Below are 27,372 nucleotides of genomic sequence, written 5' to 3' on the forward strand. Positions count from 1 at the left end.
TTGTCGAAGTTTAAAGTATTATTTTATCTATTATTATTAATGATTAATTATTACTATTATTATTATTATTGCTCAGGCTACTTTTTTGAAAAATTAAGAAAAACACCGATATTTGTTTAAAACAAAGTCTAAATCAACGCCATCAATAAACAATCTTTTTCTTCTTCCTCCACTTCTTGTTGTTAAAAATGATTTAATAAAATATAATACAAATACTATTAAATATGCTATTACTAATATTAATATGGTATTTTATGGGGTTTTCGATAGATAGATAGATAGATAGATAGATAGATAGATAGATAGATAGATAGATAGATAGATAGATAGATAGATGAGAAATTTCCGAAATTTATTCACGAAATATTAATTGCACTGATTTCATTTTCACTTCACTTTTGATGTTTTGTCCCTCAGGCCAATCCGGCAGAAACGGTCAGATGTCAATTAAAGTCAGTTGTGCGTCTGTGGGCTTCTCTTGTTCTTAGGGCAGCCTGGCCTGTGGCGCACCGCTCGGGCTCCGGGCTCCACTCTCCACGCCGCTGCGCTAATCCGTTTATGAAGCACCTGGGATCGCAATAACATGCGCTTATCCGCCGCCGCCGCGAAACATGCGATAATGCCTACATCCCAGAGGACCAGAGGGGCACTTTATACCCTCTGATTGAACTGTCGACGTCTCTGAGATGACAGCCAGCGTATTTGTCACATTAGTCTGATGGAAATCGGATTCAGGACTTTATATCCCCTCTCTCAGTATTGTTTAGCAACAGAACTAAGTTTTTTTTTTTTTTTTTTTTTTTAACTCGGAGTGGGTTCTTCTGTTTGAACAGTTGAAAGTGTGATAGTTTTTCTGTTTGATTGATAAGGGGTCACTCTGAATGAACGGGCCCGTTTGACTGACGTGAGGTTCTCAATGAGCTCCTGCAAAGAAAAGGAACTTCAGTGACTGCGGGGAATAGAGGGGGAGCATCTGAATGTGAGATTGAGAGAGTGTGTGTGTGTGTGTGTGTGTGTGAGAGAGAGAGAAATGCAGAGTAATGCAAGAGAATGAGTGGGATGGATGGCTATATTGAATGTCTCTGTGTTATAAATAACGCTTCTTCACAATTGTACTCGTCTCCACAGACACATTTTACGGCACTCTCGGCGTCATACCCTGCTGAGACCCCCGCAAGCTGCTCCTTTCATTCTGCAGAGACTCTACTGTCCACAAGCATACAATAAATACCTCTGTGCTGTGCAGCTTTGGGTTTTTTTACTTAAAAGTTGGGGTTTGAAAAGGATTCATGTTCAATAGATAAACACGGTTGTGGCAGAAGAACGCAAAATGCATGGAGCAACTCTGAAGTGCTTCCCAACTTTGTTCCCGAAAGCTTACCAACTCGTCCCACTACATTTTGAATTTGTATATCCTCCTCAGCTGACCCTTCCATTGCAGGTCTTGTGGCCTCTATTAACGATAAGTTTGATAAGAAAGGCATCAAAATTGTCTAAATTTGGAGCTTTAGGGAACGGTCGAGAACCACTGATCCAAAACAATGCATTAAAGAAACTGAAATGTTATTGAAATGAAATCATTTTAAGAAAACGTCAGTGTTATCTTCCAGATTGCTCTCAGCATCACAGTTTATGTCTGAGGGTGTTATCAGTGACACATCCCCTTGAACTCCCGAGGTCATGGCACAAGAAAGTTTCGGGATTTGGACCAATCAGAAGGCTTTCCCAGATCTTTGGACCCTCCCTCCTTGACCAATCACAGTCCTCGATGGGTAGAAGGAGCCAACAACTCAACAACTGATAAAATGTTTCGCCACTGATCACCATTTCAATTCACAACAACAAGTGTGTCAACAACAACGGAACTGAAGCTCTGAGAATTTTATCTTCCAAACCGCTTTGAGAAAACCTGGATATCCGTGATTAACTTCAGAGGATTGGCAGCGACGTTTTGACTTTTGAAGTTGACTTTTCGTTTTAAACCGAAGACTAGCTGTACTTCAACAGTCCACTGACACTTGACGATAAGTGCTTCTCCTTTGGATAAATCCCCTTCTTCTATCAAGTGCTCGTGAACCCGTTTATTTCCGCGCAGAGGAGATATGACCGCATTAGCGGGGGGCATTTCCAGGATGATGCGCCCCACGCCACCCCAAAACTACCCGAGAGGAGGCTATTCCTTGGAGGGTAAGGTGTTAGCTATAGCCTACTACACAGCCTGGGCTTAGATGCATTCACAAACTTGATTATTCATAAAGCAGATTTGGTCTGATGCACTTCAATATTCTGATTGGAGAAAGAAAAGGGACATTATAGGCCATAATATTGGAAATTACAGTGTAAAAATTTCAACTCACTAACACTGAAAACTTGAGTTTAATTATTTTGTAGTGTCAAGGTTACAAAATTTTAGTTTTTCAACGACGTTCAAGCTGCAACAAAACAAAGAACAATCAACATAATAGCGAACATTTTGTACAGTGATATAAATTTAATAGAGTAATGTAGCCTAATGCAATTTATTTAATAGCCTACTTAGCTAACATGTTCTATAAAAACTTTGGGTTACACTTTATTTCAAGGTGTCTTTGTTACACTGTAATAATACATTTAAGCACTGAGTAATATTAAGTAACATGTACTTACTATAGGGTTAGGGTTTGGTTGAGGGTTAGATGCTTGTAAATATGCATAATTTATAGTTATTACTATAGTAATTACATGTTACATATGTAACAATGACACTAAAATTAGTGTTTCCAATATATATATATTTTATATATAAAATATTATATATCTATATATATATAAACTTTACAGGTTTTATATAGCTACTTTTTAAATACTTTAAGTGTTCTGGCAACAAGTAAAATTTGCAAATTATTGTTATTAATTATTATTTTTTTGTTAGTAGTAGTATTTATAAATAATTAGCATTTGTTATTAGTATTACGCAATTAGTTTTATTGTTGTTGTGTAGTTGTTTGTAGGCTCGCTGATCATAGGAAAGAACTTACCGCTGTCATGCTGAATATATTTTGACTTTTAGCACAAGGAAATGGTTGAATACAGTGTCAGTCACTGACTTTTCCTCCTCTTGCTGCAGTCTCCACGCCGTTAGGTCAGGGCCGCGTGAACCAGCTCGGTGGAGTCTTCATAAACGGACGGCCTCTGCCCAATCACATCCGCCACAAGATAGTAGAGATGGCCCATCACGGGATACGACCGTGCGTCATCTCCCGACAGCTGCGCGTCTCGCACGGATGTGTGTCCAAAATTTTATGCAGGTACCAGGAGACCGGATCCATTCGGCCCGGTGCTATTGGTGGCAGTAAACCCAAGGTAGGACATATGTATAAGGCTGCATTGTATTATTGACTTTATTAAAGGCTAAGATATTTAATGGTTCTCACCTATAGGTTCAGCAAAAAATAAGTCCATTTGTATGGTTCTAATTAGCCAAAAATGTTCTTTATATCAGTTAATTTGTCTGTGAGTCTTTTGAAGCACCGATGCATTGATTTTTTCTTTAAATAATTAGAAAATAAAAAGGTATTCCATGGCATGAGTTTGTCATGACTCATGCCATGGATTTTTTAAGTGCAATGCGAATTTACTGTAAATTGTTTTACAAAACACAATATATTTTCCCCTCGTTTAATGACTGCCAAACAATGAAATAAACATTATATTCTGTTATGAACTTCAAAAAAATAAATACAAACCGATTATTTTACCCATACATTCTTGTTCTAATTGTTGCTAGATATTTTAAAAGTGTTTTAGAAAACTATATAAGGATATAAAAAATAAAATAAAGTATCGTGTTACCTTTGTAATAAAAGCAGAGCACAACTCCCGATGTGGAAAAGAAAATCGAAGAATACAAGAGAGAGAATCCAGGGATGTTCAGCTGGGAGATTCGGGATAAACTTCTGAAAGATGGAATCTGCGACCGAAATAACGTGCCCTCAGGTACTGAACTTTATCTGGCAATCTCTGCAGTTTAGTTCATGTTTTATTTAGATATTGTTTTACCACACCTGTTGCTTGAAGAAAAAAAACAAAGAAAAAAAAAAAACACGTGTGACTTTAAAACAGCCCTATAATCTTATATATTAAGATTTAAATGCCTCGTGTTAAGTATTTAAATGTTATACTAGCGCATTTTCAGGCGTTTAAACATTCAACAAGTGCAATTGTGTGATGTCATTTCATGAAGCTTTCCATGTCTCTCCGCAGTGAGTTCCATCAGCCGCATGCTGCGCTGTAAATTTGGTGGAAACGGAGATGAAGATGAGGATGATGATGAAGTGGAAAAAAGGGAGATCGAGGAAAACGAAAGACGAGCCAAACACAGCATCGACGGGATTCTCGGCGACAGATGTAAGTTCTGACGAGTTTTATTTTTTGCTTGCGGATTTGAGATAACCACAATGCGTTTAGTTTTATTACAGATAGCCTATAAGATCTTCTACTTAATACCAACAACAACAACAACAACAATAATAATAATAATAACAATACAATCATGCATATTATTATTATTATTATTATTAGATGCTAATATACATATTTTCAGTAGCCTATTAAAAAAAAAAAAAAAAAAAGAAAGCTGAGGGGTTTGGAAGTGCGTGAATGTCATAAGCTCATTAAGGCTGTTTTTTATGGATTTATTTTCCCCCGAATGAATATCGCTTTTAATGTTTCAGTCTGAATCTTTTGGCACCAAAATGCAGTAGGCTAGGCCTATATTTTTTAACGTTTTTGTTGTTGTTGTCTTTCCTTAAACTCGTTGAAACTCAATTGAGGAGCATCGGAGATTAACCTCCTAAAACGAGACGTTCCTGGAGTGAAACTGACCGAATCAGTAAATCAAACATTTGTCCAAGAATAGCGTTCACTAAAAGACGCTCCTGCGGTGCACAATCGGACACTTGAGGATGAACTTGGGAAACAAAAGCGAAAGAGTCCATGAGACTCACGCTTCAGTTTCCCCAGGACAAAGCTCGGCCTAGCAGTAGCTTGGTCCTGACAAAAGACTCCAAGCTTTTCAAAATTTGGAAAGAAAGGAAGAAAAAACGGTCCAACAAAAGGTGCAGAGAGGACATTATGGACGGGCAATGAGAGATGAATTATTCACGAATGACCGTAGTCCCGACTCAGAAGTGTTTTAGACTTCGAGGCCTGAATAATGTGTCCATTTCTAACTAGATCATGTCTTGGAATTTTCTCTTTTACCCTTAAAACTACGTCAATAACATTAAGAGGTTATGCTTAATTTTTAGGATGTTTTAATATTTACCTACATTTAAGCATCAAAGTAACACTTGTTGATCAGCATGTAGGTAGGCTAAGCATTTTAAGATCAAGGCCATTAAAAATAACGTTTCACATTTAAATACTTGGATTTAAATGGAATTCCTTGTTCGATTGTTTAAAGTAAAAGCGATTAATAGGCTTAATAAAAATATTATTTTTTACATAATATAGCCTACATTTTTTATAGCCTATGAAACAAGTAAATAATAGGCTATTGAAAGTTTGATCATCTGGCCCCCATGATGAACCTTCCCAAGGATGTCAAAACAAATATAGGTTGATGTCTGAAATTGATTCTTTTTGCATATGCTGTTTAACAATCGTTTCAGTAACCATAAAATCAAGATTACGAGTTCACATGAGAAGGTAGGCCTATTCATATCAGTTCGCCGCTCTTACGCTTTCCTGTATCAAACGGTAGGCTATATCGACAAACCAGAAGTGGCCTACTCTCAGATCAATTGTTAAAAATGCACACATCACATATATCATAAAAAAACAAAACATTTTTGTGCTTAAAATGTTGCTTGTTTAAAATGCTTTACTGATAGTTGATTGCTAACATTAGTGTTGGGAGACACGATAACGCCGCGAAAATCGCTGAAAAGTTCGAATAGATATAGTAATTCGTTAGATATGCCTAATTAGCGAATTTAAACTGCACATCGAATCTTAATTAGTAACTCAAACATTATCATAAAAACGTTTTTGTGCTTCAAATTTTGCTTGTTTAAAATCCTTTACCCCTAGGCCTAGTTGACAGTTACCACGGCTAACATTGATAAGTGTTGCGAGACACAATAACGAAAATCGCTGAAAAATTCTCACAGATAGTAATTCATTAAATAGGCTTAATTAGCCAATCAAACTGCATTTTTTTTTCATGGAAATGTAATTAGTGACACTCAAATGTCAAAACAGCGTGTCAAAATATCATAAAAATCTTTAACATTCACACAGGCGATAGCCTCGAGGCAAAACCCATTTCCCCAGTTGAAGAAGAAATTGTATGTATTAACTTGGAAATTGATATAGGCAGCGCGTTTTTCTAACCCCCACAGGCCTGAAATTCTTGCGCAGTGGAGTTTGTTCTAGATGTCAAGTGGAGAGAGAAACTGAGCTCTGTGCGCGCTATAGCCGGATTCACCCCGCGTCATGGGCCGCGCTACAATTGGCGCACATTATACTCAGTCATTGCAATGAAAACCTTTTCTAGTAGATTAAATCGAGCCCTTTATTCCTCCCCACTTTCATCTCAGGACAAAAACCCGCCCCCTTCCTCTCCGCCCGGGGCGCGCATTCATTCCTCACTGGCCTTTTCCTTCTCTCTTTTCCAGCACCGCCATCACGAATACAGATCAGTTGGTAATTAGTTTAACAAACGACTGTCGATATGTTGTTGTTGTTGTTTGGAGATTGATGATTGATATGAACTTTTGAAACGCACAACTTTGCTAATGCACTATAAAAACCTTGCTGCGTTAAGAAAAACTAGTGAAGTAAACTCAAAAGTTGTTTTAGTCATTAGTTCAACCCATATTGTTATTGTATTGTATCTTGACTAACTTTAGATTGTGCATTGCCTCAGTTGATATAGGCATTTTATTTAGCTTTTTAAACGTTGAAATGTGTATATTAAACAACATGCACTGTTCATTTGACCTGCTTTATTGTTTCAATGAGTTAATCCAGTTAAACAAACTTCTACAAAAAAAAGTGTTATCAGGTATTTGGAGTGTTTTTTAATCAGATATGAGAAATGTTGCTGATTTGATAAGAGTTTGTTGCAAGCTCCCAACAGGCATTTTTAAGTAATGTGATTGTTACAGTATGTTTTGCTGTTTGCAGACTTTTTTCCCATTACACTTAATCCAACCACTCTGAATTTATTTGTGATGTACTTGCCAGAAATGATTGTGATAAGTCAAAACATAGAACTTTTCTTTTAAACAATGTAGCAGAGCTATTTTTCATGAAACTTTTTAGGGCTAAAGCATTCAAAGCTTTTTGTGTTGTGTTTGCATGCATTTAAACCTGGACTTGCAACACAGTTAGTTAGATGTCTATATCTGCATTGGAAAAAAGAAAGAAAGAAAGAACAAAACAGTGAATGAAAGAAAGGAAGCGCAAGGGGAAAGGAGAAAGGAAAACAGCCTTTTCAAAGCCCCGTTAATGTTTTTGTTTTCCTAGAAGGATCAATCACCTCTGGCTTTTATTCACATGTAGATGTGTCTACATCATAAAACTCAATGAGTCCTGATCTCCATTGACACACTGTAAACTTCTCCTCTCTCCATTCACTCTCGTCCGTTTGTTTGCAGTGGGCTGATTCTGCGCTGGCTGTATTTCACTCTCTCCTCCCTGCTTGTGGGAGTTGTTGTTTTTTCCTATTCGGTACTCAGTTAAAATCTCAAAAGGGTGTTTTCAGAATCAAGAGGGTGTTCTCTAGCCAAATATTGATTAAGTACATGTTTGCTGAGTCTATAGTTGTCGGGTAAGAGGGGTGTGTTGGATCTGGGCCCCTGCTCCTTCAAAACCTATTGTTGGGCCCCTTAAAGGCTTGAGATCAAAGCAAAGACCCCTTCAGATTTATTTGTCTGGGAAAAGGCAGAGCAGAGGACCATTGCTTACTAATACATGGATTGAGCATACGCTTTAAAATATGTTTCTCGAAAGTTGTTTGATCAGAAGGCTCAGAGCAAACGTTTCGTGTAATTATTTAACATTTTTACACTTTTTTTAATGTTGAAATAAGTCTCTTATGCTCAGCATGTCTGCTTTTATTTGATAAAAAAATTCAGTAAAAACAGAAATATTATTACAATTTTAAATAACTGTTTTCTATTTAATTATATTTTAAAATGTAATTTATTCCTGTGACGCAAAGCTGCATTTTCAGCATCTTTACTCCAGTCTTAAGTCACATGATCCTTTAGAAATTATTCTATTTATTTATTTTAAAAAAAAAGCTAAAACTCTCCAAAGACAGTTTTTAAGAACGTCAAGGGACGGTTCTAGTGCCTGGCGTCATAAGTTAATCGATAAAACTTCTCCCACAATGCTGTGTTTGCCTGAGCACATCCCCTCCTTTTTCCTATACCATTAACTTTGGGAAAACTGACAATCCTCGAGCCTCATTTAGCTAATTAAAAGTAACTAAAGTCATCAAAGAGCCACGGCCCCTCTCTCACAGATTCTCATTCACGGCAGGCGAAAAAGAAAACTCAGAAATACAAACAGTCAAAGGGATCAAGTTTTTTTGAAAGGGAGTCCCGTGGAGGCCAATTGAATGAGCTTAGTGCTTTCAGACGTGCCATGGTGAACGCAGTCAACATGTAATAATTAGTTTCATTGAGCTGCATTCCAACAATCTGCTGCTTTTCTCCTGGGCTCATTGTCTCCCAGCAGGCCAATAGCCAGGAGGACAGAGAGAATCAAGCAATGACAACACATGAAAGATTCAGCTGCCTTTGTCCCAGAAAGCAAGGAGGACTTTGTTTGTGTAAATAAAATAGGGCTTTTGCCTGCTTTGCTGACTGGATACCTTCTCAATAGAAAAGGGGGGAGATTGAAGAGAGAGAGCAAAAGATGCACGGCAAAAACAGACAGCTGTGTCACACATTAACAAACAGATATTTTTGGGACGATTTCTTTTTTTCGCAACCACAATTGTACTCGGAGCTGTAAAGCCAGATGTATTTGTCCAAAACTGGACCACAGATGGGCAAGTATAGCCATATCTAGCTCGTTGGGGTCTAATTTTATACATTCTTTTGAGATCTGCCTCTTCGATCAATAAACAAGGGTTCTTCTCTCTCTGCTGGAATGTTCCTCAGTCATGATTCCGGGGCCCTGCGGGGATGGAGATGAGCAATCATCTGCCTTTTATTCAGCAGTTCCTTGAAACCCAACAAGCTTCGCCCTTCTCTCTCCGAGTTCATCGAGGTTACGGATCGCAAAGTTATCCGAACATCAATCGAGGTTTTTAGGCGGCAATAAAGATTAAACGTCTTTTGACCGAGAGACAATGTGTAGAGTCGTTGTTGTCCCATTCGCACGTTTGCGTGGCGTTCTCAGAAACGACGTAGACCGTGCATCATTTCCACATGATGTCATTCCATTTGATTTCAAAGTGGCACGCAAAGGAAGAAAACACGCATGCACGCGGTCGCACCGAGCTTATCTCCAAGTGAATGCCGCCTGTATGCTTCATTAGGTCCGCTTTATACGCTGGCACCAGCATTGTGATCCTCAAATATTAATTCAAAGAACAATTAATGAATGCGAAGCATCTTTGAAGTGGGGGTGCGGGGTCAAACCCGGACCAGCCCCTAGCGACTGATGGACTCCTCTTCCACTCCTCTCTTCTCAAAGACGGTTTGAAGTGTCCAAAAGAAAAAGTGAGCAATAGAAGGTCAATGAGAATAGGGGCTCCTCGCCGAATAGAGCGCTCTGTTTTCTTGCAAGTGTTTGTGTGAGTGAAACTCTGGCAAAGGAGCGATGAAAAGGAGGAGAAAGGAGAGGTCGAGGGTTTCAGGGGCCTTGCCATAAAGACTCACAATGAGCCAGTTAATTGAGAAGAGCTAGACGCCGTTGTCAATCACTTAACTTGAGGAAATTCACTACTTAACTGCCAAATGATGCTGGTGAGAGAGGGAGAGACACCGAGAGAGAGGGAATCTGTAAGAAATGACGGCAGAATCATGTTAAGATGTTTTCTCGTTGTTCTGGAAGGTTCAGTGTTTGCATGAAGCTCCAGCCTTATGACTTCCAGCTTCTACAGTGGACCATTGTTAGCTCACTTTATTTACTCTATGTAACTTAGACGAGCAGAAATCATCGTTTCCAACTCAAATGTGCAATTTCTGATTTGTTTCAGACAGAATTCATTTGGTTTTGGAGAATTTACAGAAGACTGTCAATTGAAACTTCAAACATGTTCCAACTGTTGTCTTCGCCTGTTTACATCATTTTAAAAAGTGAGTTTAATGAGTACAATTTTCAGGGGAAACACTTGTCATTTTACCAAACCATGTCTCAAATATGCTTTGTTTAGTGTCTCTTATGTATTACACGCTTTGTTGTGTAGGTTTTTGAACTTCATGTTTCATCAATGCATCATAGCCTTTGAACTTTAACAATTACGATTCTTCAACGCTGTAAAAAAATATTGTTGCAGTTACTTAAAATTTGTTGAGATAACTTAAATATCAACCTTACCTAAACTTAACTAAAGTTAATTAAACTTACAAACAAACATACTTTTTTTTTAAGTTGAAACAACACATTATTTATTATTCTTAATTTTTTATTTTAAATTGTGATAAATAATCACAGCAATACATTTTTTTTACAGTGAGTTTCTTCAAAGTGCCTTAATTTCAACAAATACCCGTATTCATATAAAGAATTAGGTTAAGTTCACTCAGTGGTATTTTGTTGGTTTAAAAAACTTGATGTTGCATACATTAAATCGATTTGATATTTTAAATAGGTTCCTTTTGGCATTAGACTGTAAACCCCTTTTTGATTCTTTTTTTTTTTTAAATGTGGTGCATATTACCTGTTGTTTAAAGAAACACAAGACGTTTTACCTACTTAGTGTGGTTACCAAGTTCCTGCTGAATCCAAACGTTTGTGTGTATTTGAATCAGGGCCGCAGGCTTTCAGTCTCTTATTTGTACCCCAGAGAGGGTGAGATGTGGCTGGGCAGGGTCAAGGGGGAGTCCTGGGTCAGTGGCTGAGCAAACTCCCTCTCTGTTGGAAGTGCGGGTTAAGATAATGTGTTTGTTCAGTGTGACAGGTAACAGACACTCTATGATGGCCAATAAATGCTTTGAAACTAAAGAACACAAAGGAGAACTGATTTGCATTAAATGGTTGCATTATACTGTGTATTGAATGTGCTATTTAGCATCTTTTTCCACAGAAAACAATGTAAAAAATTAATCACTCATTCTTAATCACTATATTTGTATTGTTTTGTTTTTTGAGCAAAAAACATCTAAATATCCCTAAAACAAGAGAAATGTTGCATACTATATCAGATTTTCAGAGCATTCTTGTTAAATAAAATTATATTTAGTCTTTTTTATTTTTTTATATTATAAAAAACATATTTTAAATATGATTCATTTTAAATATTATATTAAAGATAAACAAAATATTTTTATTTAATTTTTATTTAATTTTTAAGCATAAACGATTCAATTAATTCTATAGTTTATTTCATTTTTTTTTAATGCTGTGTAATAAGTTTTAGTTCTTTTGTAGACGCAGAAGTGAATATCAAAGATAATGTGTTTTGTATGTTGAGAAAGTCTACATTTTGCTCAACATGTGGATTGTATCTGCAGTGATGTTTTGTGTCATTTTGTCATATTAGCATTTGACCCACCTGTCCCAGTAATGGCTTACTCAATTTGTGCATGTTTGGTACAAAAGCATGCATAAATATAACGTGATGTCAATGTAATGAGCGCGTATATTTAGGAGCATGTGGTGTGTGTTCCTGCGGTGCAGTCGCTGCATGGGTGCTGCGTTTTGGCTTTGTCCCGTTGTTGGGAGCGATTCCATGCTGCAACAGGCACCTCTGTCCTGTTCTGACATCATAATGAGCAAAGCATGCTGGGAACCCAAAATGCCTCAGCATCCCACCTTTATGTTCCTTGTGTCCTTCTCTAAAATTGGACCTTAACGTATTTCTTTTTAATACACAGAACAACGATTTAAAAACTCACTGGCTTTTTTTAAACCATAATTCACTTTGTGTGATTATATATTTTATGAATTTAATTATTTATTTATTACATTAGCATTCAAAAGTTTTGGGTCAGTAAGTTTTTTTTTTTTTTTTTTTTTTTTTTTAATAAATACTTTTATTCAGCAAGGATGCATTAGATTGAACAAAAAGAAAGTAATTTATAAATATTTCTATTTCAAATGAATGCTGTTCTTTTGACATTTCTATTCATCAAAGAATCCTGATAGAAAAAAAGAAATAATATTAGGGTTTTCACAAATAACTTAAAATAGTGTCTTTACCAGAAAATCAGCATATTAGAATGATTTCTGTAGGATCATGTGACACTGAAGACTGGAGTAATGATGCTGAAAATACAGCTTTGCATCACAGGAATAAATTACATTTTAAAATATAATACAATAGAAAACAGTTATTTTTAAATTTTAATAATATTTCTGTTTTTACTGAATTTTTTATCAAATAAATACAGCCATGGTGAGCATAAGAGCATAACTTTTGAACAGTAGTGATAAATTGACATTATATAATGATATAATAAATAAATATCATATGAGCAATTCCAGGCCATTTTAAATTTATGTTTAATAACCTTTGGATCATGTATCTTTTGCACCCATACCCAAACTCGACCCCTGATACCATAGTATTTTAACAGTAAGCACAGTTAGCAGTTAGTCATCCAGAAAGTAGGCCTATTTCAAGGATGATACTGTCCAAAAGTGTCCGGTCTTGTTTTAGTCCACCTGCAAGGTTAAAAATGATCTTTCAAACGCGCTCTTCTCCTCTTTGTCTCTCTTCCTCCGTCTTCCTCTCTTTCTCTCTCGCTCGGTTTCTCTCGGAGCAGCTGCTGGGGTCGTGGCTCTTTAGCGAGTTGAGTGACTCCCTGCTCCTCCCTCTTAACAAAATGCCAACCCCAGATGGAGTCGTGATCGTTCCGTTAACCATTCTTCTCCCTACATCTGCTGGGATTCTATATACTCTTTAATTCACTCACCAGTGGCTGGCTGGGGCGCGGGCTGAAAGGGCCAGCACTCCTCCACGCTGCAAATAAATGCTTCATTTGTCTCTTCTCTCTTTTGTTTTGTTTGGGGAACACATGTCAGGAGCTCAATTACCCAACCATTTAACAGCCCCTGAGGAGGAGAAGACTCTCCCCTACCAGGAGCTATAAACTGCCCAGATGGTCGTCTGTGGACTCTGGTGCGAGCGCTCCAACATCCCCGTGTTTACTTTCACTTTATCTCTCTTTGTTTTTGCGGCTTTGTTTGCGTGTCAAAGTGCGTGTTAGAGTTAGAGTTGCCAACCTGACTTTCCTGTAGGAAAATCACAAAGGAGATCTTTTCCAAATCTCAATTTCTTCAGCAAATCGAGTCTGTTTCTTCTGAGGAAAAACACTCCAGTAATGTTGCAGATCAGACCCCTAAAACGCCTCAGACTGCGCTCAGATATGATGTCAGGTTAAAAGAACTCAAATGTTTCTCCTCAAATTCTTCCAAGACTAAATTCGGATTCATTTTATTGTATGTCAGTGATGAACACGTTTTTTTTGTGTGTGTTTTAAGAAACATTGGGAGAAGCATCTGAGACAAAGTTGATCATTAAAGGATAGTTCACCATCCCTCTTCCCCCCAAAAAAAGGTCATCATTTACTCACCCTCAAGTTGTTCCAAACCTGTATGAGTTTCTTTCTTCTGTTGAACACAAAAGACGATATTTTAAAGAATGTCGGTAACCAGAGAGTTGACGGTAGCCATTGACTTCCATAGTATTTCTTTTCCCCTATGGGGAAGTCAATGGGGTCCATCAACTGTTTGATTACCAACATTCTTCAAAATATCTTCTTTTGTGTTCAACTGAAGAAAGAAACTCATACAGGTTTGGAACAACTTGAGGGTAAGTGATGATAAAATAAATTTTTTTGGGTAATCTATCGCTTTAAATAGAAATTGTCATAATTTACTCATCCTCATTTTGTTTTAACTTTCTTTCTTCCGTGGAACATAAAAGAACATATTTTGAGAAGTAAGTTTGATGACATGCTGAGAACTCAAGTCGATTGAGCTATGAAATTAGCAACCTTCGAGCAATAGTTTTCCTCTGGGTTTTCAAATCCATCATTTTAAAGTCAGCAAACTCTCTTTGAGTTTTGCATAAAGCTGCGTTTGCTTTACGTCATTTTGGCTTCTGTTTTGCAGTCTTCTCTTGTTTCTCTGTGATTATGCCTGGAATTCACCACATCCACTTTAACGTCCATCCAAATGCTACGGAGTTCATTCAGAGCACTCATTTCTCTCTCTCTCTCTCTCTCTCTCTCTCTCTCTCTCTCTCTCTCTCTCTCTTTTCTTGAGTGCACTGATAAATGCTGTGTGTAGCTGGCAGGCTGCAGGTTTGTGGGGTTTGTCCTGTGTGTGAGAGGAATATAAATCTGATGTGTGAGCGAGAGGCACCATGTGCTGGTATCGTGAATTAACGCTCACTAAATAACAATAGACCTTCTGATGACTCTTCCTGTGGTTAGAAGCTCCAAAACTTGCACACGTCCTCCAGCTAATGAGATATTTAAGCAATGACTGCAGAATTACTATTATATTTTACTACTGTTAAGTTAAGCAGGTCATTTTACTATGTTTTTATCATTTTAGACATATTAAAGTGTCCAGAGGTGTAAAAATCTGACAAGTGCAATGCATTGATTACAGAATTTTATTTTGAATGTTATTAGTAATTTATTTGAATTAATACAACAAAACCCAATGTAATATGTGTTCATTTTCTATATAAAAATATAATTTTAGTCCTATTTACAGTAAAATTCCTCCATATCCAGATCATGTCAACTCGTAGGTGTAGATTGTCCTTCCAGTTACACTTTATTTTTGAAAGTAATTATGAGTCATACCAAACGAAGCCAAACCAAATCATGACAAAAAGTCCAGATTTTATGACACATTGCGTGATTTAGTTTTTCAAAGCAAATGTTCACTCCCCTAGTGCTTATGTATGTTGTTTCATAATTTAATTTCGTTGAATAATGTCTTTACTTTTACTTTACTTTACTTTTACTTTTAAGTGGTCCACAAGCTACCTGTCTTGCCTCCTCAGTCTTTTTCTTTTTCTCCTTTTCTTGGTGCATCATATCACTCATTGTAGCAAGACATTCAGTTGTCTGCTTTAATGGATTTTTTGCAGATGAAAGACAAAACCTCTGTCTAAAGTCAAAGAGATGCAGAGTAGATGAGCGTGAGAAGATAGATGGGCTGAGCTGTCGGTGGTGTATTGGGACAGGTATGCTGTGGGAAGTGGACACAGTGTGAGTTTCCTGTCCTGCTGAAATTCTGAAGGACAGTGACTGAATCTGTGAGTCTGTCAGTGTTGCCATTTACCAGTACGAGTCATAAGACCCTTGATTTATTAAGAATTAAAAAAATTTCAGTGGCATTTTCAGTGGCTTAACAAGTGTTTTCACACAATTACAGACTAAGGGTATGTTTACACAAGAAACAAGGAAAAAGTTTTTCCTTTGTGTTTTTCGCGTAGAGACGACAACGTTGTCAAAAGGATCCCCGTTCACACGGATCCGCGAAACCGACTACAAACGCTGTATCATTCATGCCAGGCCAGTACGCGCCTATAGACTGAACAAGCACATGCATGAAGTCACTGTTTTCACAAATTCTCATTTTTGTAGTTTACATGGAGACGATAACGCTATCTTTTACAGTAACGCTTGAACTTTGAAACCTGTTTTCAAAAGTTTGTGTTTTTTCAGGCCACCAAAACACAGTTGTCGTGTAAATGAACTGCCAAAATGTATAAAAAGTTTCCCTTTTTTAGTTGAAAATGGTGTGTAAACGGCCCCTAAGATGATTTGTTGACATACACTGCTCTCCATATGGGAAGCTTTTGGTTATTCTGTGAAAATTCTATGCATTCTGTTTCTTTTTAAAGGGGAATTATGGGAGCAATTTCTGTATCGATCTGATTCTCAGAGTAAATCTGGGGTAACACTTTATTTTACAGTGTCATTGTTACATTGTTACATGTAGTTACTATAGTAATAACTATAAATTACATGCAACTAACCATAAACTAAATTAAAACCTAATCCTAACCCTATAGCAAGTACATGTAGTTAAATAATGTTACTCAGTACTTAAATGTATAGTTACAGTGTAACAAAGACGCTTTCAAATAAAGTGTAACCAAATCTGGTTTATGATGTTAAATGAATCTCTAATCCGATCTATGGCTGTATGGCTGCTTTGTCGGTGAAGTTAAAAATCCATGTAAAATCATGGAATGATACATTTTTTCCGAGAAGTGCCTGTTTAGCGTACGTCAGTGCTGTAAATGGACATGATGGACGAGACCGGGGCTGACAATCATCTTAAACTAGAATCGCTATTCCCACACACCCTCTCTAGTCACTAAACTAGTCCCCCAGGTGCCATTGAGCGATCAGCCCCCTCTTCTTCATCTTCTTTTTTTCTCCTTAACTCTTTCCATATCGCTCTTTCCCCGTCACCCCCCCACCACCTCCACCTCCGTAACCCCCTGGCCGCGGAGGAGGAAGGGTTCGGGGGCGGCCCCCCGCTGTTCCCCTGCGGAGCCCCCATTGCCCTGCGTCCAGCCCTCATTGTGCCCACCTCCCCCCCCGCCCCCTGCCAGGCAGGTGACAGGGGCCTCAATGCTGCCCGGACCCAGCTCATGGAACCTACAGATGGAGCGTGGAAATCAGACTCCAAAGAGCTCAGTCACCATTCTCACTAAACAGGCCAACAAAAGACTGCCAAATAACTCCCCAAAAGAGATGGAGTGAGAGAGAGAGAGAGAGGGAGCGCGCAAGAGAGAAAGAGCCAAATGAAACAGTGTAATTTACAGATTACAGTCTGTAGCGTTTGACTTTTTTTTGCTGCAGTAATGATAGAAACTCAAGAGAATTATGTTTTATTTTATTTATTTACTTTTTATTTTGTGTTATTTTTTACTTTATTTATTTGCAGCGTTTGACTTTTTGCAGCAGTAATATTAGAAACTCAAGGGAATTATGGCAAGACCGACTTGCTTATTCACCTATTATTTCATTTTATTTATTTACTTTTTAATTTTATGTTTGCAGTGGCAATAATAAAAATTCAAGAGAATTAAGGGATGTCTGAGTTTATTTTTTTATTTTTTTTGTTTTATTTTTTCCATTTTTTTTTTTCAGCTGTAATGATAGAAACTCCAAGTAAATTGGAACACAAAGAAAAAGAAACCAAAAACTTGATGTTTTGATGTTGAGATGTTTTGCTTTTAAAGTGATTTGAAAGCTCTCTTGCTCTTTTTTTTTTTTTCTCATGCCCCTGTAAACCTGATTTGATTTCTGGATGTTAGTTTTGGGAGAATAACATGTTTTTATGTGCTTTTCTAATTTGTGAGTCAGTTCTGTGAGGGCTTTCTGTATGATGGATATGATGGATTCCATGTCCAAAAAAACTGTCCGTTCATTGATTCCAGTCTACTGAAAATAGTCCAGACTTTTGGGAAAAATGGCATGAAAAAAGAGACTTTTCACTAGTGTTAGAGGGTGGAAAAGTGGTAAAGGATTGCCATCCCTGTCTCTCTTTCCATTCCAATTCCTGTGAGATGCTGGAGAGATGCAGTAGCATTTCCTGTGTGGCTCCAGGGTGGAGACCGAAGGGTTTGCTTTGCGTGACTCTTCACTTTCAATTAAACCTTGAAATCTCTCTTCTCTTTCTTCTTCACTCCGAAGGAGAAATACACCTGTATATTTGTTGGGAAGTCCAGATGAGTTTCTGTTTGTGAAATAGAAGCATTACCTGGTTTATTTATGGCATCTGCATTACTTTTTCCATCTAAAAAAGTCAAAAAGATTTGACATCTCTACTGTAAAAATGTAGTAGATGAGTTCACATAGATTACTAAAGGAAAATTCATGTGATTGGCACATTGCGGATCCTACTTTTTGCATATCCTTTACTTTTTTGGTTATTATACTTGGTGAATGTGGACTCAAGCTTAATGAAAAGTAAGTTTAATGGACGTTTTTAATTAAAGTTGTAATTTTAGGGTCTGCGGATGCGGTGTGGCTTGGCGAAGTCTGGGCGTCTTTTTACGTTTTGTGTTTTCAACCATATGGGGGTGAAAATCGAAGAGAGAGCGAACAAGAGAAAGGAGATGGCTAGTGTCAGACGAAGCAGATGTGGCGTTGGCGAGTTCTGGACGGGGGCTTTCGAGGCGTATTACTGGACAATAGCTGGCTGTCACGCTAGTTTGAGGACCCTAATCATTTGATAGGGCCCCCCTCCTCTGGGTACAGATTCCCCGAGCTTTAGTCCACTCACACTAACATTCTCTTCTGCTGAATTAGCTACGAAAGAACCTCTCACCCGGTCCAACTTCACCCCAAATAATACCTGCATATGAGCGAGTGATGTGTGACGTGTGTATTGGGTGAGAGTAAATCTTACAGATACTGGCCTTCAATATTAAGCAGGTGGAAACAAAATAACTCACAACAATATTGCGGTCAATTTATCTAGCCCCATGTAAAGTTTTTAAATATCAGATATTGGTAAATTTCAGATATTGGTTTGCAGGTGATTTATAGAATTGTCATGCTGTGAATGCTGTATGCTGTAAATGTTTTCCTTATGGTATCTTGTAAATTTTTACATTAAATTTGTATGTTTTTGTATTCAGGATGTAGAATTTGTTTCATTTAAATATTAGTTATCCCTTGTGCATCAAGAAATAATTTCTAGAGTATTGCTGCTCAAAAACTATTTCTAGAGGACTTTAAATTATATTTAATTTAATTTAATTTTAATATATTTACTTACTTTTTTATTTTATTTTATATTTTATTTTATGTTATATATTATCTAATGTCTCCTTGAAAAAGTCAAGACTTTGGGGGGAAATGGCTTATTTTATTTTATTTTATTTTATTTTATTTTATTTTATTTTATTTTATTTTATTTTATTTTATCTATTTTATTTTATTTTATTTAACCTGTGACTTTCTTTAGGCTGTGTAATACAAATATTTTGGTCACTCTTTTCTATATCATGAAAAAGTCTTTTGAACTATATTGCAACTCTTTTGAAGCCATGCAATAGCTTTGTACAAGGAACAGATCCAAATTCTAGTCAATAACTTCTCATTTAAAAATGTGTGCTCTGCTGAAATAAATGAAAATCTCTCACAGCTGATAACAGAGTGCTGGTTTTATTCTTTTTTTAATAATCATCTCATTTTAATGTATACTTTGTAGCAAGCCACTCAGATGAGGGCTCAGACGTGGACTCAGAACCGGGTTTGCCACTAAAGAGGAAACAGCGGCGCAGTCGGACCACGTTTACGGCCGAGCAACTGGAGGAGCTGGAGAGAGCTTTCGAACGCACACATTACCCTGATATATACACCAGAGAAGAGCTCGCTCAGAGAGCCAAACTCACAGAGGCACGAGTACAGGTACATTCATGCACAGACTTTTAATATCCAACTCTTTTTCTTCCTGTAGAAGTTTTGTTAATGATGTGACCATAATATATTTGGCTCTTTTTTGTGTGTGCCTGTGATCACTCTACACACACTTTCTCGTAAGTTGCATTGCCGCTAAAAAAACTTTAATGTGGTTTACACTGGGAGACTAAATTTACCAGCATTTAGCCCTGCACCCCTGCCCCGAAGTCACATGACACACTCGCATAAACACAGGCTTCTTTGTGCCACGTCTGACCTCTTGTTTTTACCCTAGTATTTTGTCGTAGAAAACCCCCAAAACAGAATCTTTTAATAAACTCTATTATTAAGTCCTTCTAACCCAATTAAACTAGAACCCGTGACGTGATGTCATCGCTTTTTAATGAGCACAGATGTTTCGATCGAAATCAGACCAAACAAGCTTCGAGCTACTGAACACACAAAGAGAGCCTGTGTAAACTCAGATACATGACACTCACAAACACATTCTTATAGGAATAACATGGCTGAATATCATATTCCTGAATAAAGGAGGGTGTTATAGGAAGTCCATGCTGAAATGTGTCATGTTTTAAATTTAGTACCAGTTTGAGTATAAAAACAATCTTTCGAGTGTCTGAATGTTCACTATAAGTAAAAAAAAAAAAAATGTTTTTCTGTCCTGCAGGTTTGGTTCAGTAATCGAAGAGCTCGCTGGAGGAAGCAGGCAGGAGCCAATCAGCTGATGGCGTTTAATCACCTGATACCTGGTGGTTTCCCACCCTCTGCGATGTCGAGTCTTCAGCCCTATCAGCTGGCGGACAGCCCTTACCCTCCCTCATCTATCTCACAAGGTGAGAACTGTAAAGCATAGTAATACACTACTGGTCAAAAGTTTGGGCCCAGTAAGAACAAAAAATTGGTAACAGTTTATTTTAGTGTTCTTGTTACATATGTTACATGTACTTACTATAGCAATAACAGTAAATTATGCATAATTACATACAACTAACCCTCAACCAAATCCTGATCCTACCCTAACCCTATAGTAAGTACATGTAGTTGCTTAATCTTACTCAGTACTTAAATATATGATTACACTGTAACAATGACACCTTAAAATAAAGTGCAACCAAAAAAATAAATAATAATACTTTTATTCAGCAAGGATGCATGAACTTGAACAAAAGTGACAGTAAAGACATTTACAATGTTACAAAAGATTTCTATTTCAAATAAACAATGAAAAAAGAATCCTGACAAAAAAATGCATCATGGTTTACACAAAAATATTGAAAATAACAAGAAATGTTACCTGAGCACTAAATCAGCATATTATAATGATTTCTGAAAGATCATGTGACACTGAAGACTAGAGTAATGATGCTGAAAATTTAGTTTGTCATCACAGGAATAAATTACATTTTAAAATATATTCACATAGAAAACAAATATTACAACAATATTACAAAAACAATATTTCGTATTTTTGATCAAATAAATGCAGCCTTGGTCAGCAGAAGAGACTTACAGAAATCTTACAGACCCCAAACTTTTTTTGAACGGAAGTGTACTTCATTTTTTAAACAGTCATGTAAATGGTTAAATTGTAGCCCTATGGCACTTTAGAAACAGTTTCTGAAACTATTTTTGGTTCATTTAGTCCTTGGAAGCTCAAAGATATGAATTTGGATGGTATTTATATCAGCACAGCACCTTGATGTTTCTTAAAGAAGCTGTGTCTGATTCTTTACAACAATTATCATTCAAAAAGGCCTAGTTTTTACAAAGATCAACTTTTAATAATAAAACGGTATATAACTTTAACAAAGAGATTACTCTTGATTTTTCATCAATATCTTCTTGCCTCTGTCTTCCCTTTTTTTTCTTTCTCTTTCTCTTTCTCTTTTTCTTTCCCTCCCTCTCTCTCCCACCAGTGTCAGATCAGCCCAGCACTGTGCACAGGCCTCAGCCTCTTCCCCCCACCTCAGTGCATCAGTCTGGGCTTGGCAGTGGACCGGGGGCCCAGGAGGGGAGTTCGGCCTACTGCCTCTCCTCTGGACGTCATGGATTCTCTGGTTACTCGGATGGCTATGTGGCTGCGCCAGGCCATGCAAACCCAGTGAACCCCAACAGCCTCCCATCACAGGTCAGTATCATCTCATGCGACATATACGGTTCTGGATATATAGTATATGGCTGTATATATTGACCAGTTGCCAGAGGTTTCTACCACACAATCTGTGTTATGGTTGGGACGTTGTCGTTACTCAATTCTTTAGGCAATCATACAGGGTCATAAGGAACTCTTAAAGGTACAGTCACAAAATACAGCTGTTTAATTAGCTGTTTAATTCAACGCTAATAGAAAGCGTTGACCACTGGACTGTAGTCATTATCAAGGTTAGTACAGATACAGTTTGTGGTCAACATTTTTAAAAATGTCTTTGTAAGAAGCATTTTATACTCACTGAGGGTGCATTTATTTAATTAAAAACACAGTAATATTGTGAAATATTGTTACAATTTAAAATAACTGTTTTCTATTTTAATATGTTTTAAAATGTAATTTATTCCTGTGATGTCAAAGCTGAATTTTCAGCATCATTACTCCAGTCTTCAGTGTCACGTGACCCTTCAGAAATCATTCTAATATGCTAATTTGGTGTTTAAGAAACATTAATTATTATTATTATTTTCAATGTTGAAACCAGTTGTACTGCTTAATATTTCTTTGGAAACCGTGATACATTTTTCCAGGATTCTTTGATGAATAGAATGTAACATATATTTGAAATCTTCATTATAAACGTCTTTATGGTCACTTCACTTTAATCAATTTAATGCATCCTTGCTGAATAAAAGTATTGATTTCTTAAAAATAAAATAAAAATAAATAATCTTACTGACCCCAAACTTTTGAATAGTCTATACAAGCTTTATTTATTGTGATGTCTCTGTTTTTACACTGAGCGGATTGGCTATGTGAGTGAATGTGAGAATGAAGGTGTGAGAAGGGGTAGGACATGACCGATAGGATGATGATGGAAACGAGAAGTGAAAGACAATTATTTGTGATTACACACTCATCAGCTGTTATCTGTCGGCTCGCCTGCTGCGCACAACGTGCTAACAACCAGAAAATGAGCTCCTAACTGCCTCAAAGCATCCGGTATTAGACAGGAGCGGCATTCTGGGTACTGTCCTCAAGCTCAAACCCCTCTGAGTGCTGCGTGATACAGATAAATAGAATGAGAGATATGGACAGAGAGAGAAAGAAATGGACACGGAAGAAAGTGATTTAGATAGAGAGCGGCCCTGAGGCTATGAAACAGAAGATGGTGTTGAGAATGAGGTTCTTTCTCAAAACACACACACACACATAAAAGAGATAAAAGCCTTAAAACGCCAGGAAGATTTATGGAAAACAAGCAACACTGCTGTCTAAACACATATCGCCATTGATCAGATATGATATGTCACAATAACGTTTTTGTTAAAGGGGTAGTTCACCCAAAAATAAAAATCCGGTCTTTATTTACTCACCCTCATGTTGTTTCAAACTTGAATGGCATTCTTTCTTCCAGAGAACATTTTGAGGATTAAAACAACAGCTCACTGTTTCCATGTGTCTAAAAAATAAAACACAAAAAAGCACCATAAAATTATCATGAGTCCATTCAACTTAAATTTGGGTGTGTTCCTCATAAGTCTAAAATATTCATGGCTCCAGAAGACCACTTTTATGCTACTTTTTTTTTTCACTTTTGAGACTTGACAGTCCTTGTTCACAATGAACTGTTATTGCATGGAAAAATCTGCATGACAATTTGACTTTTGCCTTTAATGGAAAAAAATGGAATGACATGATGAGTAAATAATGACAGAATGTCAACATTTCGTTTGAAAAGTTTGGTAACGCTTTACAATAAGGTTCCATTTGTTACCATGACCTAACAATGAAAAATACTTCTAAAGCTTATATTATTGTTAGTTCATGTTCTTTTCAAAGTTGTATCTGTATCTCTTAATATTATTGGTTACACTTTATTTTAAGGTGTCATTGTTACAGTGTAATTAATATTAATTAACAACATGCACTTACTATAGGGTTAGGGTAGGATTAGGGTTTGGTTGAGTGTTAGTTGCATGTAATTATGCATAATTTACTGTTATTACGATGGTAAGGACACTGTAAAATAAAGTGTTAACATATTATTTAATGAACCTGAGCTAACACGAACTAACAATGAACAGTTGTATTTTTATATAATAAATAAATAATGTAACAAATGCATTGCTCATTGTTAGATAATGTTTGATATCTAATGTTAACTAATGGGACCTTATTGTAAAGAGTTACCAAAATGTCTTTATTTTTCTAAATATACAAAAGTTCACTTCATGATTTTAAAAAGCGTAAACCTTATGAAAAAACGACTCCTCTCCGTGGATTGTGACTATCGCCTCGTGTACAGTAATTGAACTGCACAAAGTTATTTAACATGACGTATTAATTGAAGTGTGTCTAATTGCAGTGCCCCCAGCAGCAGGGTTTGTAATCAGAACCAATTCCTAGTCATTAAGCCAGCATTCCTCCATCAGGAATGACTTAGAGGTCAGGTAACTCTCACACTCACACTCAGTCTGTTATTGCCATTAGTGTGTGTGTGTGTGTGTTTGTAACCTGGCACGGGGTCGGCCAGTGCCGTGGTGTTGTTGAAGGGCAGGGATTCTCGTCGTCATGACGATGTTGGAACTCTCAGCGTCTGGGATTCTAATTATGAGATCCTCCAGACTCTTAATTGATTGGAATGGGAGAATTTACCCTCTATAATGCGCTGTGTAATTTATGCAAATGAGCCACTTTGTTGGCTAATTGTTTGAATTATGTATTTATCTGTGGTTTAATGTATGCTGAAATAAGCTTGGGATTCGGGGTGTGTTGAGGAGGGTTGTCCCTGCAGATTGGTTTGTAATTTATTAGCAAACGAAACTGTAATTATTTAGAATTATATATTATTATATAATTATTATCTATTAATTTAACATAAATTATGATAGTACAGATATGTATTAGATGGAGATACTTTGATAAATGCCACAGTACTGAATGATTTCCATGGTACATGTTAAAAAACACAACATAAACGGATACTATATATATATATACACAGTATGTGTATATATATATATACACACACACACACACACACACATGGTTTTCTGATCCAATTCACTCTTTTTTTATCCCATAAATTCCTTTCCAATGTCTCAAGTGTACTTTTTAGTAAAAAATAAAACATTGTGGTGACACTTTATAATGCATTATAAAGGGATACATAGTGTATGTTATATGGCATTATATCTTTTCCTAAATAATTGTAAGCAAAGTTAAAATACATTATAATATTTGCAGATTCCTTGTTACACCTGAAGTGAGTTGTTTGTCATGTTTTAATGCATTATACTTTCTAAAAATGTGTTCAGTGAATAGATGAGTATCATAATAAGGATGCAATTATTTTCGAGATCATACAATGCATTATAAGGTCCATTAAAAGACATAATTAATGCATTAAAAATACTTTTATAATGCATTATATATAAAGGCTTTGTTACCAAATTCATAGTAAAACTCAGTAAATAGTGCTAAAAAAGGCAATTTTGTGAAAAGAAAATTTGTGTAGTGTTTTGCGGTGGTATTTAAATCAAATTAAATATAAAAAATAATTTCAATTTATGCATCAGTTTGTAAACACAACAACAAAAAAGAATTTGTAATTACAAAAAGCGCTTAACTTGTATTTAATCTAGAATATTCCATCAAAATGGCACTTTATATGGATTTGCTGTTTGAGCTCTAGCTGTGGTGGGATGCTTTATCCCACAGGTTCCTCTGGACAGCTGCGTACATGCATCACACTGGCTGGGAAAATGTTTTATGAGGAAGCTTTTTGTCAACAACTCCTGTCTGTGGTCTCGACATGGAAGGAAGATTTTCTCTTTCACCTCACATGTAGCCTGGGCCCGGGCCCCCCATGGGGAGGTGAACGAGAGAGTTTAACCTCCATGTGCTTTTCATTTGTTAAGCATCACACATCACCGTGTGACTCACACATGCGCTGCTGTACATGATATACACTGTCAGCTCGTGTGACCGTTGAGTTATCTGCAAGGTGGGGAAAGCACCTGAAAATCTGTGAGCGCTTAGAGCCTTGAGCCCGTTTCTGTCCTGAACAGCTGTTGAAGATGAACCCCGAGAGGAATTTCATGACCCTTCACACAGCTTGTAAAAGTGTTAACCGCACAAACACACATGGTTTCCTAGCTGAGTACCATATTGTTTTGAATTAATATACTGGGTTTAAAACAAGTTAAGATCAATGCACTGCATTTGTGGCATAATTCTGATTACCACAAAAAATTATTTCGATTGTCCATCATTATTTTATTTTTTAAAACAAAAACTTGGTTACAGTGTGGCATTAGAATGGAAGTGAATGAGGCCAATTTTTGAAGGATTAACTCTTCTATTAGAACTTTCATTTGTATTCATTTTTATAGTCATTTTAAGGATTGTGTTGTCAGAAAAATGAATGGAAATTTACACAGAAAAGTTAAGCATTTTTTCATGCTCATCATATGCAATTTTAGTATCGTTGAGATATTTTTATAGTTTTTATTAATATTTTTTAATTAGTTTTATTTTTACATTGTCCGTTTTCATTTTAATTTTAGATAAAGGTTTAGTAATTTTTTTGGTCATTTTAATTGTTTTCTTTAAATGTCTAAATATTTTTTATGAATTTTTATTTGAGTTATTTTAGTACGTCAAGTTAAACTATACGAAAATGAGAAATATTGCCTTGGCATCTAGCCAAAATCAATTTTTTTTTATATTTTCTTTGTTTATTAACGTTTATTTTATTTAAAAATATTTTGTATTGTTTTAGTTAACTGTAATAACCTTGGTAAGTGCATCGCTGCAACCGAGATTTTTGGTTTTAAATAAATAAAAACATGATTTATGAATTGTTTTTTCAATTGAGGACATTTCCAGATGTCCCCAAAGGGAGGTTTTTGTAAGATTTAGCTCACATCTGAGGACAAATCTGTCCCTAAAGTATATCTAAGCAAACCCACCCACGTATTTAATGTGCAATACTTTCTCTGCGACTGTTATTCCTCTTCCCACAGCATGTGGCACAGGCATTCCCTCTGCTTTTCTTGTTCTATTGGATTTCTTGAAATAAAAAAGTAGAAAGTTTTCTTTCTCTTCTTGTTTTCTCATCTGGTTATGCTCTTTACCCAAACACACGACTCTACAGTTTTTCAGGAACGGGGAAGGAAACACAGCCCCTCTCGTCTGACTCCGCCCCCTCTTTGGTTTCACCGGGTAACTGTTTAAAAGGAACCATGTGTCCTGCAGGATGGGGAATAATTTGACTCTCATGGACTCTGGACGGAGTCAGTGGGCCGGTTGTTCAGGCGGTGTGCTGGAGATTTTTTCTGGGCCGGGCTGGTTTTGATTAATGATTAGCAGGAGGGAACTGATATGTACTTGGCCCATCAAGGAGCGGTCGAGAGCTCACAGACACTGATGGCACACTCACGTCCCGCTTCCATCTGTCTGTCACTGGTGTCAATTAGACATGGGCGGCCAGAGACGCTGTGTGTGAGCTGGAGAGATCTTTACTCGCTGTCACCGAATCATTTCAGATGGTGTTTGATAGAAAGGAGGGTTTTTTGAATTAAAAACTTTACTGTTGTCATTATTAGTTTGGTATGCTGAATTCATTCCACATCACAG

General features: G+C 36.8%; 1 protein-coding gene across 2 annotated transcripts in view; it reads left to right on the plus strand.

Moving 5' to 3' along the window:
• The first annotated feature begins 1,764 nt into the window (after positions 1 to 1,764).
• The window catches only part of pax3a (paired box 3a), a 31,485-nt gene continuing 5,877 nt past the window's right edge, over positions 1,765 to 27,372 (plus strand). Inside the window, exons 1-7 of one of the 2 annotated variants that reach the window (XM_084120799.1) lie at positions 1,765 to 2,187; positions 3,107 to 3,342; positions 3,846 to 3,975; positions 4,243 to 4,386; positions 19,369 to 19,568; positions 20,248 to 20,413; positions 21,497 to 21,708. In XM_084120799.1, coding sequence (XP_083976925.1) covers positions 2,103 to 2,187; positions 3,107 to 3,342; positions 3,846 to 3,975; positions 4,243 to 4,386; positions 19,369 to 19,568; positions 20,248 to 20,413; positions 21,497 to 21,708 — 1,173 coding nt within the window. In that variant the 5' untranslated portion in view covers positions 1,765 to 2,102. The remainder of the gene's footprint in view (positions 2,188 to 3,106; positions 3,343 to 3,845; positions 3,976 to 4,242; positions 4,387 to 19,368; positions 19,569 to 20,247; positions 20,414 to 21,496; positions 21,709 to 27,372) is intronic. The other variant, XM_084120800.1, reaches the window with a different exon arrangement.

Source organism: Abramis brama, assembly GCF_963993115.1.
Source record: "Abramis brama genome assembly, chromosome: 7".
Taxonomy (NCBI): Eukaryota; Metazoa; Chordata; class Actinopteri; order Cypriniformes; family Leuciscidae; genus Abramis; species Abramis brama.